This window comes from Neofelis nebulosa, chromosome 3, assembly GCF_028018385.1.
Source record: "Neofelis nebulosa isolate mNeoNeb1 chromosome 3, mNeoNeb1.pri, whole genome shotgun sequence".
NCBI lineage: Eukaryota > Metazoa > Chordata > Mammalia > Carnivora > Felidae > Neofelis > Neofelis nebulosa.
Genome location: NC_080784.1, coordinates 164,560,869 through 164,578,922, shown reverse-complemented (window position 1 = coordinate 164,578,922; position 18,054 = coordinate 164,560,869). Strand labels below are relative to the sequence as shown.

Below are 18,054 nucleotides of genomic sequence, written 5' to 3'. Positions count from 1 at the left end.
GTGTAATGTTCTATTTTAACAAAGAGAATGCATTATTCATTCACGAGCTCGGCTTTCGTTTGTTGTTAAAATTAAATATTCAATAAAGTAGGCATTGTTTTCCTCTCTAATGAGAAACGAGTGATAAGGTAACAATTCTGTGTCGAGTGATACAACATGTGAAGAACGAAACAAGGCCTTTAATAAGATTAAAACACAGCCAAAAAAGTTGAGAAAGAAAGCGTTAAAGGACAAGGGAACAAAAGTACGCTGGCCGGCATAGGCAGTTTATCAGAGGAAAGGGTGGGGGAGGGGAAACCTCCCCGACGCCGGACGCCAGGGGAGAAGGCCACGCTAAAAAGGCAAAACGGGATTCCACAGGGGCGGGGCCAACCACGGCGCGCATGCGCAACCAGGTCCAGGTGGCCGGCGCCGCGGAAGCGAAGCCTCCTAAAGACGCCGCGCGCTGGGGCTGCTGCTGCGCCTGCGCAGGCGTATCGCCGCCGGAGTCGTCTTGTTTGCAGGCTGAACGCCGCGGCCGCCTTTCCTGGATTTGAGTCTCGCGCTTTCTTCGTTTGCTCGCCGGCGGGTTCGCGCCCCTCTCGCGCCCCCGGGCAGCGAGGCTGGGAAGGGGTTGGAGGGGGCTGTTGATCGCCGCCTTTAAGTTGTGCTCGGGGCGGCCATGTCGGCCGGCGAGGTCGAGCGCCTAGTGTCGGAGCTGAGCGGCGGGACCGGAGGGGATGAGGAGGAAGAGTGGCTCTATGGCGGTACGGAACTTCCTGTCCCTTCTCTCACTCCCGGGTTCTCTCAGGCCTGCCCTCCCGGCCCGTCAACGGCCGGCGTCCTGGGCCCCTCATGCCGCCCCTGGGGCCTCTGGTACGGAGCCTCCTCCGGCCTGAGAGTTAGGCCGAGTGCGGCGTGCGCGTTCCCGCCTCCCCGCCCCCAGCCTCCTCCCGCCCAGCCCACGCCCCCATCACGCAGCCACCCCGCGGCCGCCGGGCTGGGCCGGGGGCTGGGCACCGGGCCGGACCCCGTCTCCCGGTCCTCCCCGCCGGGGATTACCGGCCGCCTCGCTTCCGCGCACTTTCCCCTACTGTTCTATCTCGATTCTGAGCTCTGTTGGTGTGTCTGTTCTTGCCCCTTGGCTGTAGGATGCCCTCCCTGCCCCTTTCTTTCAGAAACAGTCTTTCTGTAATAATAGCTAAATAAAGTTGATGCTGTAAAACTAACGTCTTGTTTCTTGATGGTCAGTTTGTATGGAATGCACCTGCAAGGGTACCTCCTTGTCTGAAAGTCGTGCTTTAAAAATAATTAATTAAAAGAGAGAGAGAGAGAGAGAGAAAGAGATGGAATACATTATGGCCCATAAAGAAAACCCCGAATGTCTCCTGTATTAAGGTGAAGTTTTTCTTTTTTAAGAGACTGCTCTTTAACCCACATCATTAGAAGTATCTCATGTCCCTTAGCCTTATAGTTTTCAGTTATCTCGTGTATATCTTTTTTCCCAAAAATAGGTTCAGTGCACTTTGTACTCCCCTCTTGAAAGGGACTTGACATCTATCTTTTAACTTTTCATTAAGTCACAGTCTCTTGTCTGTTAATGATAAGTAGATTTGAAAGTTAATTATTTATTCCTTACCTAAAATATGTATTCTTTAGTATAGTAAAAGTGCACGTTTGAGCACCATGCAGCTCCTTGATGCTGTGGCTTTGACAAACCTGTAAAATTGTCTCTGGTGGCAAGATTCAGCATTAGTAATATTCTTTGGAATGTAAATGTGTAGGGTTTCCTTAACAAAGATCTAGAAAATTTTAATGCCTCTTAAATTAAGCTTACTTTTATAAAAGTAAAGTCTTTTTTTTTTTTTTTCATAAAAGACATATCTTGTTAAGTCATTATAAGGTGATCTAACTTTGGATGTGCTTATAGGCCCATGGGACGTGCATGTGCACAGTGATTTGGCAAAGGACCTAGGTTAGTGCTTGTGATGATCACTTCAGATTTTCATAATACTGGTTTCTTTAAGAGTGGTTTGTTTGTTAATTTTATTTATTTATTTATGTATTTTTTTTGGTAGATGAAAATGAAGTTGAAAGGCCAGAAGAAGAAAATGCCAGGTTAGTGGAACTTGTTGTCGATACTTCTGCAGATTGTGTGGTAACAGTGGTTCTGTCAACACATTGTCAAATTTATTTCATAGTCTTTGGCTTAATTACAGCACACTGACTTAAAGTTCGCAGGCGTTGAATCTGTTAGAGTTTTCTATTTCAGGACCTAATCAGTTCTGTGTTTATTTGCTAGTGTAGGCAACAAAATGTTTGAGGTAAGGGTTTGAATACTCCTCACTATTAAGTACTTTGTACTCTTAAGTGAGTTCAGAAGTGGAATATACGATTATAACCATTAGACTAATAAGAAAAAACTTTAAAAAATGTTTTTGATAAAAAAAAGAATCCTTTAAATTACTAGTTTCACAATACCTTTGATGGTGTAGTGCACTTTGGTTATCATTTCCATGTTTTAAAATATTTAAAGTCAGATATTTAATGAATTTGTTGTAAGATTGATTCCCTTTGTTAGACTACTAGAAATACATGACTATCGTGTATAGAACACATAAAAGCAGCTTGAAACTTCTCCAAATTTCAAAACAACTCACACATGGGAGTCCGTTGACATGCTTACATTACTGATCAAATGTAGTATCAATGCCTTGATGTCCCATAATGAAGGCATGGTTAAAAAAAAGAGCTTTGAAAGATTATTTGGGTTTAAAAAGTAGAGAAAATACCATTTTACACCCGCTAGGATGGCTGTACTCAAAAAGAAAGTAACAGGTGTTGGTGAGGACATGCAGAAATTGGAACTCTCATACACTGATCGTATGGAACTGTAAAAAGGTTCCGCTACTTTGGAGAACAGGCAGTTCCTCAAAAGGCTAAGCACAGTTACTATATGATCCAAGAATTCCAGTTCTACATAGATGCTTTAGAAAAATGGTACATATCCACACAAAAACTTGTACATGAATGTTCATAGCGTTATTTATAATAGCCAAAAAATGGATATAAGTGCCCATCAAGTGATGAATGGATGGACAAAACATGGTATATTCATACAGTGGAATACTATATAGCAGTGAAAAATGAAGTGCTGATACCTGTAACAACATGGATGAATCTAGAGAACATTATGCTAATTTAAAGAAGCCAGTCCCCAAGGACTACATATTATATGATTCTGTTTATATTAAAAGTAGAGAATAGGTAAATGCATAGAGTGGTTGGCAGGACCGAGGTCGGGAAAATGGGGAGTGACTATTAATATACGCAGTGTTTCTTTTTGGGGTGATGAGAATGTCCTGGAATTAGGTAGTTGTAATGGTTGCACTATTTTGTAAACATATGAAAAGTCATTCCGTTGATTGCTTTAAACGAATGGTTTGTGTGGCATATGAATTCTGTTTCAAGCTGGCAGGGTTATACCTTGGAGATACTGTGGGTTCAGTTCCACACCACTCCAATCAAGTGAGTCAGATGAATTTTTTGGTTTCCTGGTGCCTATAAAAGTTATGTTTATAATGTTGTCTCTCTTTTTTTTTTTAAATAGTTTCAACTTTTTTTTTTTTTTTTTGAGAGAGAAAGAGGAAGGCAGAGATAGGGACAGAAGATCCAAAGTGGGCTCTGCTCTGACAGCAGCAAGCCTGTTGCAGGGCTCAAACGCACAAACTTCGAGATCATTACCTGAGTGGAAGTTGGACACTCAACTGACTGAGCCACCCAGGGCACCACTATACTGTAGTCTCTTAAGTGCGATGGTAACTATGCCTAAAAGACAATATACGTACCTTAATTAAAAACTATTTTTATGCTAAAAAAAAAATCCTAACCATCATCTGAGCTTTTGGCAAGTCATAACGTTTTTGCTGGTTGGAGGGTCTTTGAAATTGAACTCTGCTGACTGATCAGGGTGGTGGCGGCTGAAGGTTGAGGTGGCTGTGGCAGTATAAGACAGTGACCTCTGCCACATGCACGGACTTTTCCTTTCATGAACGACTTCTCGGTAGCACATGATGCTGTTTGTTAGCATTTTGATAGTAGAACTTCTTTCCAAATTGAAGTCAATCCTCTCAGATGCTGCTGCTTTATCAGCTAAGTTTATGTAATATTCTGTATTCTAACTCCTTTGCTGTCATTTCCACAATCTTCACAGCGTCTTCACCAGGAGTAGATTCCGTCTCAAGAAACCACTTTCTTTGCTCATCCATGAGAAGCAGCCCCATATCTGTTCATGTTTTGTCCTGAGATTGCAGCAATTCTGTCACATCGTCAGGCCCCACTTCTCATTCTAGTTCTCTTGTTATTTCCACCACGTCTGCAGTGACTTCCTCCACTGAAGTCCTGAACCCCTCCCAGTCATCCACGAGGCTCGGAATCAACTTCCAAACTCCTCTTCATATTTGGTATTTGGACCTCTCCCCATGAATCATGGATGGATTTTTTTTTTTAATTTATTTTTTTAATTTACATCTAAGTTAGCATATAGTGCAACAGTGATTTCAGGAGTATATTCCTTAATGCCCCTTACCCATTTAGCCCATCCCCTCCCCCCCCCCCCCACAACCCCTCTAGTAGTCCTCTTTTTGTTCTCTATATATTTGTTTCTTATGTTTTTATTTTATTTTTGCTTCCCTTATGTTCATCTGTTTTGTATCTTAAATTTCTCACATGAGTAAAGTCATATACTTGTTTTTCTCTAATTTCACTTAGCATAATACTCTCTAGTTCCTTCCACGTAGTTGCAAATGGCAAGATTTCATTCTTTTTGATTGTCGAGTAATACTCCATTGTGTGTGTGTGTGTGTATGTATGTGTATATATATATATATATATATATATATATATATATACACACACACCATGTCTTCCTTATCCATTCAATGGATGAATGTTTTTTTGTTTTTTGTTTTTTTTCTTTTTTTTTCTTATTTATTTTTAATTTTTTAAATTTACATCCAAGTTAGTTAGCATATAGTACAACAGTGATTTCAGGGGTACATTCCTTAATGTCTCTTACCCATTTAGCCCATCTCCCCTGCCACAACCCCTCCAGTAACTCTTTGTTCTGCATATTTAAGAGTGTCTTATGTTTTGTCCCCATTCCTGTTTTTATATTATTTTCCTTCCCTTATGTTCATCTGTTTCGTATCTTAACTGACTGAGCCCCCCAGGTGCCCCCATCTGTTTTGTGTCTTAAAGTCCTCATATGAATTAAGTCATATGATATTTGTCTTTCTCTGACTAATTTCTCTTAGCATAATACCCTCTAGTTCCATCCACGTAGTTGCAAAGGACAAGATTTCATTCTGTTTGATTGCCGAGTAATACTCCATTATGTGTGTATGTGTGTGTGTTGTGTGTGTATATATACATATATATGTATATATACACACTACATCTTTATCCATTCATAATGGATGGATGTTTTTAATGGCATCTCGAATCATGAATCCTTGCCAGAATGTATTCAGATTATTTTGCCCAGATCTTCCAGACAACTGGAATCATGGTCTCTGACAACTATATGCTTATGAAATGTGTTTCTTCAGTAATAAGACTTGAAAGTCAGATGACTCCTTGATCCATGGGCTGCAGAATGGATATTTGTTATGGGGCATGGAAACATTAATCTCCTTGTGTGTCTCCAACAGAGAGCTCTTGAGTGACCAGGCACATTGTCGATGGGCAGTAATATTTTGAAAGGAATCTTTTTTTCTGAGCAGTAATCTCAACAGTGGCTTAAAATATTCAGTAAACCATGTTGTCAACAGATGTGCTGTCATCCAGGCTTTGTTGTTCCACTTTAGGGCAGAGCACAGGCAGAGTGGATTTAGCATAATTCGTAAGGGCCCTGGGATTTCAGAATGGTAAATGAGCATAAGTCACCAGCTGCATTAGCCCCTGACAAGAAAAGAGTCAGCCTGTCCTTTGAAACTTTGAAGCCAGGCCTTGACTTTTCTTGAGCTGTGAAAGTCCCAGATGGCATCTTCTTCTAATAGGAGGCTGTTTTATCTACATTGCAAATCTGTTTAGTGTAGCCACCTTTATGAATTACCTGAGCGAGACCTTCTGGGTAACTTGCTGCAGCTTCCGTATCAGCACTTGCTGCCTTGCCTTGCACTTTACGTTATGGAGACGGCTTCTTTCCTGAAACCTCACGAACCAACCTCTGTTAGCTTTGAACTTTTTTCTTGCAGCTTCCTCACCTCTGTCAACCTTTACAGAATTGAAGAGAGTTATAAGGGCTTTGCCCTGGATTAGCCTTTGGCTTAAGGGAATGTTGTGACTGGTTTGGTCTTCTGCCCAGACCACTCAAACTTTATATCAGCAGTAAGGTATTTTTACTTTCTTATCATTCGTGGCTTCACTAGAGTTTAGCTCTTTTAATCTTCTTCAGGAATTTTTCTTTTGTGTTCACACCTTTGCCAACCAGTGGCAGAGGCCTAGGTTTTGGTTTTTGACATGCCTTCCTACTAAGCTTAATCATTTCTAGCTTTTGAATTAAAGTGAGAGACCTGTGGACTCTTTCACTTGGACACTTAGAGGCCATTAGAGGGTTCTAAATTGACCCAGCGTGGATATTGTTGTGGTTCAGGGAATAGGCAGCCTAAGGAGCAGGAGAGAAAGAAGAGGTGATGGTTGGTCAGTAGAGTGGTTAGAACACACAAAATATTTATTAAGTTCACCATCTTAAATGGTTGTGATTCATAGCTCCCCAAAACAATTATAATAGTAACATCAAGGAGCACTGATCACAGACCACCATACTAAATACAATAGTGAAAAAGTGTAAAATATTACCAGACTCACCAAAATGTGACAGAGACACAAGGAAAGCGAATGCTATTGGAAAAATTGCACTGCTAGGTGACACAGTGTTGCCACAAACCTCAGTTTGTAAAAAATTTACCTGGGAAGTGCAGTAAAGTGAGGTGTAATGGAGCCAAGCATGATAAAAGGAGGTACGTATGCACTTGTTAAAAAGTGAATGAAGGGAAGCAGTAAGGCATAGAAATAGAACTACCTTAAGGGATGCTGAAATTATATTTCCTCACTTAAAAATATCCCGTTTATTGGAAGACTTTTTTTTCACTCATTGCTATATCATGTGAAATTTTATCATTCAGTTTTGAGATTTGGTCCAACCCAGTTCCTAACCCTAATCTCAGTTACTCACAAAGTTGATTTGTGAAGCTTATAGTTATGAAAGTAATTGAAAACTTCTTCATACTGCTTTTTAATTGGTGAAGAATCAATGGATAATGCTACAGATTCACAATTAAATACCTTTTTTTATGAGCTAATCTTTATTCCATTAATTTTGTTAGTATAGGTTCTTGGTTACAATCCTTGAAGCCTATTTTTTGATTGAATGAATGTCCTTTAATTTTTTTTATACTCAGTGTGATTTTTTTTTTCCTTAAATGTTTGTTTACTTTTGAGAGAGACAGAGACAGACTGTGAGTGGGTTAGGGGCAGAGAGAGAGGGAGACACAGAATCCGAAGCAGGCTCCAGGCTCCAGGCTCCAGGCTCCGAGCCGTCAGCACAGAGCCCAATGTGGGCCACGAACTCACGAGCTGTGAGATCATGACCTGAGCTGAAGTCGGAGGCTCCACTGACTGAGCCACCCAGACGCCCCTTAGCGTGATTAAATGTATTGGAGGAAAGCCTCTACCTTCCTTGAGCATTACTGTCAAAATGTCTTTATATTCTTTATTAAAAATTTATTTGGAGAGCTATTAAGTTTATTTCATTCTGTGGAAAAGTTCTACTCTTAAAGCTTAATTTTTCTAGAAAAAGCTTGTAATTTTATATTTGTAGCATTTTAATGTTGATAGGGAATTAAAACTTTTAGAAGTATTGGGTAAGGCATGTTCACCAAACCCGTGTTCTGGTATTCAGCTTGGACTGATCAGAGTCCTTGCTATTAGAGTTCTCCCCAGCTTCTTTGTGACCGGTTCATTGTTACAACTTCTTAACCATTGTATTATGCTGTGTCCAATTTTGTCATGTTGTTTAGCCCAAGGTTTGGCTAACTACACTGTTCCATGGCATAAAAAGCATGCTAAACTTGTTTCTGGCTACCTAGAAACTTACTTAAGCAGGAGGTAAATGTACTGAAGAATTATAGTTACATATTTTCTTGGGTCAAGCAGTAAAACAATGAAAACTTCACATTCAAATTTTCAATTATTATCTTTATTTTGCTTTATATGAGGATTGTACTACTGTAAAATACCACTATAGAGATTGCATTGACTTCCATAAAACTGCTTGACAAAACGAAGTTTAGAAATAAACAAATGTAATGAAGAGAGGTTTGAGCTATATCGACATCTGGATATCGTTCTCAGAAATCCTACTAAATGTGAGTTAGTTGCTTTGTACTTCAGTGCCTTTATTTGTAAAATGAGTTTAATGGTTAATTCCCACTATCAAAATTCTAATTATTGAAATATAAGAAACCAATTACAGGGGCGCCTGGGTGGCTCAGATTGCTAAGCATCTGACTCTTGATTTTGGCCTAGGTCATGATCTCAAGGTTTATGTGATCCAGCTTGGGATTCTCTCTCTCCTCTCTCTGCCCCTCTCCCTTCTTGTGAGCACATGTGTTCTCTCTCTCTCTCAAAATAAATGAATCATTAAAAAAAAGGAAGCCAATTACACTATAATACTATAAGTTTTATTTGATGGTTAATGACCAGATGCTTGAGTCTCATGAGAAAAGAGGGGTTTATTTTTTTATATCAGTTTTGCTTTAATAAGGCAAATACAGGTATTAACTGGACTTTAAAAAGTTATTAGTTTTGGCCGTGCCTGGGTGGCTCAGTTGGTTAAGTGACCGACTTTGGCTCAGGTCACGATCTCACAGTTTGTGGGTTCGAGCCCTGCGTAGGGCTCTGTGCTGACACCTGAGAGCCTGGAGCCTGCTAAGAATTATGTGTCTCCTTCTCTCTGCCCCTCCCCTTCTCATTCTCTGTCTCAAAAATAAATAAACATTAAAAAAAAAAAAAGTGGTTTTTTTAATGCATCAGAATTAGGTCTGGAGCTCTTTATTGGCACCAAATTGGAAGATAGTCTTCTAGGAAGATAAGCTTTTCTTTAATCCTAAAATGTATTTTTCATGCAACAAAGAACGTGTGTCCAATAAGATAGGTGAAACAAAACCAGAACGAAGCATGTGTGTTAACTGAATACTGGTAGAGTTAATGTGGTCATATTAAAGTTCTTCAGTTCCTCGGGCGGCAGGAACGGAGGAAACTGTGTATTCTGTAGCCTTAGGCAATTTTAGTAGTCCCTGGCACGTGGCGGATGTTCAGTAAAGAGTTAGGATAAGTAAAATTAAGTGTGATGAAGATTTTTTAAATATTAAAAAACTTGAACTATACCCCACTGTCAAGTTGCAAATTTCATATCATTAAAAAATTGTAGAGGCAGTTCCATTCTACTTTCAGTGTTGAGTCTGGATTTTATGCAAGGCAGCAGGAATGGTGGAATAACACAGGCAGTTTTTGCCATCCTTTTTCTTATCCAGTGGAGACCGTAATTTTAGGAAATTATCAGACATAGCTTAAGAATACTAGTATATCCTGTCTGTACCTCTGAAAAGTAATACCAGACTTATGTGCTTATCTTTATTATTCATAGTGCTAATCCTCCATCTGGAATTGAAGATGAAACTGCTGAAAACGGCGTACCTAAACCGGTAACACAAGGCTTTGAAGTCCAGTTACTTCCCTATGTGAAGTCTTTATCAGTAGTTTCCCGTTCACTAAGGAAGAAAGCCAAAAATTTAAGATGACTTTCAGTGTCCGGCATGATCTGGCCCCGTTTATATCTCCAGCCTCATCTGTTGCCATCAAAAACATAGCGATGAGAATAGTGGGAAGAGACTTCAGATGAAATGGAGCATGTGCAAAGACGTGAAGTTTAATCCTTTCAAGGAACTGAATGATTGTAGCTCAACTAAAATGAGACTCATTTTGAAGGAAGACTTTAAGTCCCACAGCACAAGTTTGAGTGCCATAATTTTTAGCAAGACAATTCTTTATATAAGTGATAGTCTCTGACCTCATTCATGCCTGTTAAAAGTGATGTGTTTTGGATTGAACATGTATTCTTGGTCTTACGAATATTTTAACATTCTGTTCCTGTATAAAAAAAGAAAGAAAGAAATCCTTACTCCGCAGGCTTGAATTGAATACAAAAAAAATATTTTGCCTGAGGTGATCTACTTTTTTATTTACGGTTATGTGACTGACCACAAAATAGCCTTTTGGAGCCAAAATACAACCTTCATAAATGGTCCTACTTTTTACTCCTAGAAAGAAGTATTTCTTCAGTCACTTGAACCCTGGGCCTCGTCTAGCTATAAATGAATAACAAGAATTAAGTGAGCTGCTCCATAACGATTTGGTGCTTTTTAACCATGACGCTGTGACTCTTAACAGTATCCTCTTCATATTCTTGCCAAAAATTTCTCACTCGATTTTTTTTATAATTTATGTTCTAGATATTTTAGTACAATGCCTTAGATTTGTTTTGCAGAGAAGCATTTATAAATAACAGGAAAAAATATATGAGGTGTTATTTACAAAAAGATGCTGAAAAACAGATTTTATTTCACATTCTTATCCCATTTTATCATGTAAAACAAAAGTTATAAATGAGGTAGCAGTGCTATGAGATTATAACTTTTTTTCTCTAAAACTACTTCAAAAAACACAAAATGATTACTTTTTCACTTATTCATATTAGGTGTTGAGATGGATTATTGAATGTATTCTGTAATTGTTTATGTTGGTATAGAAAGTGACCGAGACTGAAGATGATAGTGATAGTGACAGTGATGACGATGAGGATGATGTTCATGTCACTATCGGAGACATTAAAACGGGAGCACCACAGTATGGGTAAGTTATTTTTAACTAACGATTACGTGCCTCAATGCAAGGTAGTGTGCTTATCTCAAACCAGTAATGGTTGATTCCATATTTTTTACATTTTTCCGTCTTACCGTGCAATGAAAGAACTCTTGTTAAAATTTCACCATGAGTTTCTAAAAGAGCAGATCTTAAAAGTTCTTGTCACAAGAAAAAAAATATATTACTGTCTGGTGATGGATGTTAACTAATCATTTTTCAATATATAGTATCAAATTATTATATTGTACACCTAAAATTAATACAGTGTTGTGTCAGTTTTATCATGATAAAAAGAGATTTCACCATGAAAATCTTTCTTAAAGATAAAGTTAATTTATTAGGCAAATTACGTGGAAGCAGCTGTTTTTGATTTCTGAAATTAAAGTGTTTTTATAAATGAATTGAATACTACACATTCTTTAGTTAGAGTTAAAAAACCTTGAATTACAGTATTCACCTACATTGTTCTTCCGTTATATTATCCACAACCATGTTTAGGTTTTTAATTTATTGTCCAGTAAAAATGGTATCAAAAGTGTTTCTTTTTGCTCCTCATAATGTATTTTTGAAGTTGTTCATTGTCCTGTAGGCTTTTTAAGCCAATATGTTGTATCAAGTTTTATAGTCTATAAAACTAGATCAAGTGAATCGACTGTCATTAGCTCGTTGAGCACATAAAGAATCTTCCAGAAAAGTTGGAAGGGAATATATTAAAGTACAGAATGTGATTTTGTTATGGTGGTAGAATAAGAGTCCATATTTTTTCTGTGTTTTTTCAGATTGGATGTATAATGTGGTACTTAAGCATTAGGAACATAGAACTTTCATTAATTGCACTGTAATTCAGTAAGCAGCCTTATCTGGAATCAAGCAATATATACATAAATACTTTTGAGTATTTTATTTCTATAGCAGAGCCATTTTCTTCAGTTATTTTAGGAGCTTAAAGGTAACTCAGTTGTTGTTGTGGTAGGTTTCACATTATAATAAGCACTGCCTGTGTAATCTTAAAACTCTAGGGAGCAGGGTTGAGAAGAGACTTCTTCATATGAGGGGTAGATTGGTGTTCCATCTCCACGTATTGTTGGGCTTCTGTATAATGCTGATAGGCCTTTGCCATCTGCATTATGCAAAAGGAACGCTGTAATCATTGTGTTTAGTAAATACTGTTACATAAAATTATTTGTATCTGCATCTATAGAACAATTAAAGCAAATGGTGAGGTGTTTTTTTTTATTAATATCAAATTTTTGTTAGGAATTGCAATCAAATGTTAAATGTACATAGACTCCCACAGTACTTTTTCTGAACTTTATTTCTTATAGCAATTTCCAGTTTCATGAAATATGGTTATTTTACTCATCATCTGGATTATACAATTTACATTTTGCTAGGTCTGCTTTATCATTTGTATGGGTAAATGTGTATATCTCCATCTGTCAATGCTTACACCCATTCTTCAGTTGATCTACTTTTTATGTTTTTTATGCATTTCAAAGTAACTTTTATAGATCTTTCTGAAGGGTATAGAACTCACTTAACCTTGATATTTCAAGATCTGTCCCTTGAAAATTGAAAGATCTTGTGAGAAAATGAAGTTTGATGAACATTTTGTGCACAGAATTTTCAGAAGCAAGTTTAAAGAGCAAATTGTATTCCGGGAACAATACTAAATGGATTTATCGTAAGCTGTTAGAAAGTACAAAATAGCATTTTTTTAGGTAACATACTTTTGTTACGAAGTTCATTTTCTCTATAAGGTATGAAGGAAAGCAAATTAAAAAATTTTTTTTAATGTTTACTTATTTCTGAGAGAGAGAGAGAGACAAAGTGCAAGCAGGGGAGGGGCAGAGAGAGAGGGAGACACAGAATGCGAAGCAGGCTCCAGGCTCTGAGCTGTCAGGCACAGAGCCTGACGAGGGGCTCAGACTCCCAAACCGCGAGATCATGACCTGAGCCGAAGGCAGATGCTTAACCGACTGAGCCACCCAGGCTCCCCAAAAAGCAAATTTTAGAGTAGGAATAATTTTTTTTTTCTTCACATTTATTCATTTTTGAGACAGAGAGAGACAGAGCATGAATGGGGGAAGGTCAGAGAGAGAGAGAGAGAGACACAGAATCTGAAACAGGCTCCAGGCTCTGAGCGGTTAGCACAGAGCCCGACGCGGGGCTCGAACTCAGGGACCACGAGATCATGACCTGAGCTGAAGTCGGACGCCCAACCGACTGAGCCACCCAGGGCCCCTAGAGTAGGAATAATTTAAGTCATATAGAGAAGTAGTTTCTTACCTTTGAGATTCATCCATCCATTTAATAAACAGTTTTTAAAGTTTGGCACTGCATTAATTGATGATGAGAATATGAAAAGTAATAATATAGTCCTTATTAGAAATAGTGAGGAAGACAGACATGTGAGCAAATACTTTCAGTGCAGTTTAAGTGCTAGAATAGAATGTACAAGGTGATTTGAAAGCTTTGAGAGGAGAGTTGCTAAAAAGCCTACGTATTGAAGAAAAAATCCTAGAGGCGGTAATACTTGAACTTGTTTGAATGATTCTTGAGACAGAAGAGGACTGATGATTTAGCAGGGACACTACTGCGGTGTGGTGGAAGCCTGGCTTAGAGAAACATGGCTGGAGGATACAATAGATGGGAAAAAATGGTTAAAACCACTTTAGGGAATTAGAACCTTTAAAAGTTTATAGGCAGGTTTATAGGCGGGAATTAGAACCTTTGAAGGTTTATAGGCAGGTTAGGTTATGTGAAAAGATAACTAGCAGCAGTAGTTGAGATGGATTAAATAGAAATTGGTTGATATATTTGAGTTGTCCACATGAGATGATAATGCAGACTAAGCCAGTGGCAGTAGTATAGGGATGGATGGAAAAAGATACTTGAGTGCATAATAAATAGAAATAACATGGTTGTGGATGCAGAACGAGATAAAGGACTCAATGACTTAGAGGTTTTAGAGCCCTTAATTGAGTACCTTACCGTATATTAGCATGTGTGGGTAATGTAGGAGGAGTAGGTTAAAACACATTTTTTTTTTTATGCATTAATTTTGAAGTTCTTTTCGATATCCAAGTATGTAGGATCTAGCACCTAGAGAAGCCTGACACCTCATGGGAGGCTCATGGAAGGTGTCATATTAGCTTAAGTGTAATTTTCCAAACAGCTAAGCTTCTTTGAACACAATGAATACAAAGCCTTAGTAGTTTTAAAAACAAAAGTGATGTTTTAAAAGCAAATGTGGAAGGGAAAGTAGTTAGGTAGGGAGCAAAGAAATTCATTTATTGAACTTAAGGTTAAGCCTTTTATAAATACTATTTTGTTTTATGCTTTAGCAATTCTGTAAGACCATGGAGAGATAGTACTTGATTTTTGTGCATTTAACTTGTAAACAGCTGGAACTTTTGTACATCATATATAGATAACCAAAAGGTGCTTTTGCTGTGCTGAATTTAGATTGTTGCAATGTAAGCAGCATGGGGCAGGAGGCATATTTGTTCAGTTCCTCATTCTCTTTCTTTAGCCTAGAGCCGTATTTGATGTATTGTTGGTGTTTAATCATTTACTATGGGAATTAGTATCAATGAGGTGATTGAAGCGTTTCAAGATTGTAATGGTAGCACTACCTGACCGTAACAGTTTAATTCGGGCTATTTCATACTTTTTGCATTTATAGCAGTGGAGCTTCATACATACTTGAATATTTTATTACGCTTCCTTATCATTTTATTTTTAAGCAGAAAACAAAAATCATAGTGCTAATGTAAATAACCTAAGTCTCATAAATTTAGTACATTGGAGGGAAAAAAAATGGAACTTATTAGGCAGATCAGAAACAGTGAATCTTTACAAGCCCAGTTGCCTGAACTTGGGAGGGTAAAGAAGCAAATTAAATAACATGAATATTATGTGAGAAATATATCATTGAGAACATTGTCTATTATTTTACGTCTTACTAATTATGTAAGTCTCTGTTATTATATTTGATTTTCCTCCTCATGCAAGAATGCATTATATGGAAAAGTTAGGGAACTGTCTGTAAACCCATATTACAGAAAATTTATACAAAGTCCATGAGGTCTTAAGTTACTTAGCCAAGGTTACACAACTAATAATTGACAAAACTTATATTTGAGCCTGGGGTCTGACTGCAGATTTTGTATTTTTTTCCTTTATCATGTGTATATTACATTTAAAAAGTATAGCTCAATAATTTTTTCAAATGTATACATTCATGAACCCACAACCCAGGTCAAGATATGGAACATTATTAGCATTCTAGAAATTTGCCTTTGTTTCCCCAGTCCTTAAACACTGACTACCACCAAACACTGTTCTGCTTTCACCCTAGATTTATTTTTAAGTGTAATATAAATGAATTCATTTTATGGGTAAAAGTATTCTGTGGATATTTGGAAAAGGAATTATCAACAATATCAAATGTAGGAAGGACTATAAGGAGGTCACTGGACTCGGGAACAAAGTGGAGAAATTTCATTCTTGCATGATTGCTGTTATGTTGTAGGTGAGGAAAGTGATAGAGATGGATTTCCTCTTAGCCACGTTTCTTGTGAAGTTTGTTACAGTGAGATACTTAGTGGCTGATAGGTTTTCAGATGAAAAGCAAGTTGAGACTTTTAAAAAATATTTTTTTCTCTTATTGAGCAAGTGACAGACTTTTAAAATTAGTTTAGAACATTTTCTAAAATGTGTCAGTCATTAGTCTGTTTAGTTACTATGTGGGTGTATAGTTTGTACATGTTGAATATATTGCTGTTTGTTTACATTTCTCAGGATAATTTTTATTTTGTTTTTAGGAGTTATGGTACAGCACCTGTAAATCTTAACATCAAAACAGGGGGAAGAGTTTATGGAACTACAGGTAAAACTTGTATTTGCAGCTGTATCAATAGGAAAATAAGTCAAATGTATGAATAGGTCATAAGTTGAGATATTACACCTCAGTTAAAAAGAGCACTTTTTCACCATACATCATAGAGGTGGACAAACTTTTTCCGGAAAGGGCTACATAATAAATATTTAGGCTGTGTGGGGCACAGGGCTCCTGTCACATGGTTGGTTTACTTGTTTTACAGCCCTTTAAAAAAGTAGACTTTTCTTAGCTCACAGGCAGTACAAAAAAAGTGATTTAAAACATGGAAGTTAGCAACTTCCTATTGGTACAGGAATTCCTTATAAGTAACAAGTCCCTAATCTCTCAATCCAGTTTATTTTACAGCTACTCCATAAAGTTTGATCTCGCTTTTTATTTATGCTAATATTACTCTAAATGCTGTGTTTGGAACCTCTGCCATATTTAGTGGTATCAGTGGTAAAAAGGTGTCAATGATTTCTGTTTACCTGTGGTGTCTCTCAGTTTTGTGCTGATAATAGCTCCTTCACCATTTTGTAATTGTATAAAATAGGAACAAAAGTCAAGGGAGTGGACCTTGATGCACCTGGAAGCATTAACGGAGTTCCACTCTTGGAGGTAGATTTGGATTCCTTTGAAGATAAACCATGGCGTAAACCCGGTAAGATTCCTGTGGACTGTATCTGTTTCGAAAGATTTTTAGTATCAACAGTCATTAGAAGAGTATTTTTTAATGTCATTTTTATTGTCTTAATTACAAGAGTAAAATGACCTATATTATTAAATCTTATTATTTGCATATTATTTTATCATGACACCATTTCTAAAGGAAATACGTTCCCCCACCATGATCATTTGTTTCTTAAGTTCCACATATGAGTGACATATAGTATTTGTCTTTGACTAACTTATTTCACTTAGCATAATATTCTCTAGCTTAAAGGAGATACTTGTGATCAAAAATTTTTATAGTCCTATTGCTTTATATTAGTAATTGGGAAAATTAGAAGGGGTGATAAAACTGACGGAACACTAAATTTTTGTTTTTATAGTTTATATTTTGTATGCTGCATAAAAATAGAATTGAAATGTTTATACACTAATACTGTGTTTTATCTTTAGGTGCTGATCTTTCTGATTATTTTAATTACGGGTTTAATGAAGATACCTGGAAAGCTTACTGTGAAAAACAAAAGAGGATACGAATGGGACTTGAAGTTATACCAGTTACCTCTACTACAAATAAAATTACGGTAATTAGTAAATATTCCAGAATACCCCAGCCTTTTCTACAGTCCCAAATAAACTCCCCCAGATAAATCATTTTTTCCCCATAAAGGTGGTTAAATGCTATAAGATAGTTTAAAATTTTCATTCTTTTTATCATGTTTGTTTTTTTTCCCTTCCTTCCCTTTCAGAGTTTCATATTAATGATTATCTGATGTTCTTAGTTTCAAGTCACAGACTAGCTACAGCTAGTTTGTCTTTATGTGGCCTATCAATTAAAAATTATGTGGTATCTTAATGGGGAATATGTTATTTAACTTAGGCCGAAGACTGTACTATGGAAGTTACACCAGGTGCAGAGATCCAAGATGGCAGATTCAATCTTTTTAAGGTGAATTTTAGTAAATTATCCTTGGTTGCTCTCATTTTTTTGTTCTTGAGTCTGCTCCCATACCACTACTCAAGGGATGAGGTTAAAGTGGAAATAGCTACCTTTTTTCCAAATCTTCAGCTTCCTGGTGACTTACAAATTTGCTGATTGTTGTTTTATCTCCACTTTGCAAGCATGTGAATTTATAGCCTATTATACTAACAAATGCCAAGTAAAACTATTCTTGCTGTATGTTGTGATTTTATTTTGAATTATAGTATGTGTTTGCTTGTGGGACATAAAAGTTCATGCCGATAGGCTAAGCTCTCAGTTTAGATCATGCTTTATCAGAATGGGAAATTATTTTCCTAATTTTCTTTTAAAAAATGATAAGGAAGATGGCATACTGCTTATTATCTTTATGACACTAAAATCATTGGTGTAACGTGTCTTAGAGTTTGAGATGTCTCAAGAAGCTTGGCCGTTTTTGAGAGTCTCTAAGAAAGACTCAACAGAATAGGATAAAGCCATTGATGTGTAAAATTAATAACTTAAAAGGATTAGGTTTAGGTAGGGACTTGCAGGTTGTTATTACCACTTGGGTATC

General features: G+C 37.3%; 1 protein-coding gene across 24 annotated transcripts in view; it reads left to right on the top strand.

The window, feature by feature from the left end:
- Positions 1-449: 449 nt before the first annotated feature.
- Positions 450-18,054, top strand: part of FIP1L1 (factor interacting with PAPOLA and CPSF1) — a 79,004-nt gene continuing 61,399 nt past the window's right edge. For 6 of the 24 annotated variants that reach the window (XM_058722598.1, XM_058722588.1, XM_058722585.1 and 3 more), the window contains exons 1-7: positions 452-746; positions 2,058-2,097; positions 9,689-9,746; positions 10,850-10,953; positions 15,795-15,859; positions 16,404-16,511; positions 16,973-17,103. In XM_058722598.1, the coding sequence (XP_058578581.1) occupies positions 662-746; positions 2,058-2,097; positions 9,689-9,746; positions 10,850-10,953; positions 15,795-15,859; positions 16,404-16,511; positions 16,973-17,103 (591 nt within the window). In that variant the 5' untranslated portion in view covers positions 452-661. Of the gene's footprint in view, positions 747-1,909; positions 1,955-2,057; positions 2,098-9,688; positions 9,747-10,849; positions 10,954-15,794; positions 15,860-16,403; positions 16,512-16,972; positions 17,104-17,399; positions 17,469-18,054 lie in introns of all 24 variants that reach the window. The other 18 variants (XM_058722575.1, XM_058722586.1, XM_058722582.1 and 15 more) reach the window with 8 other exon arrangements.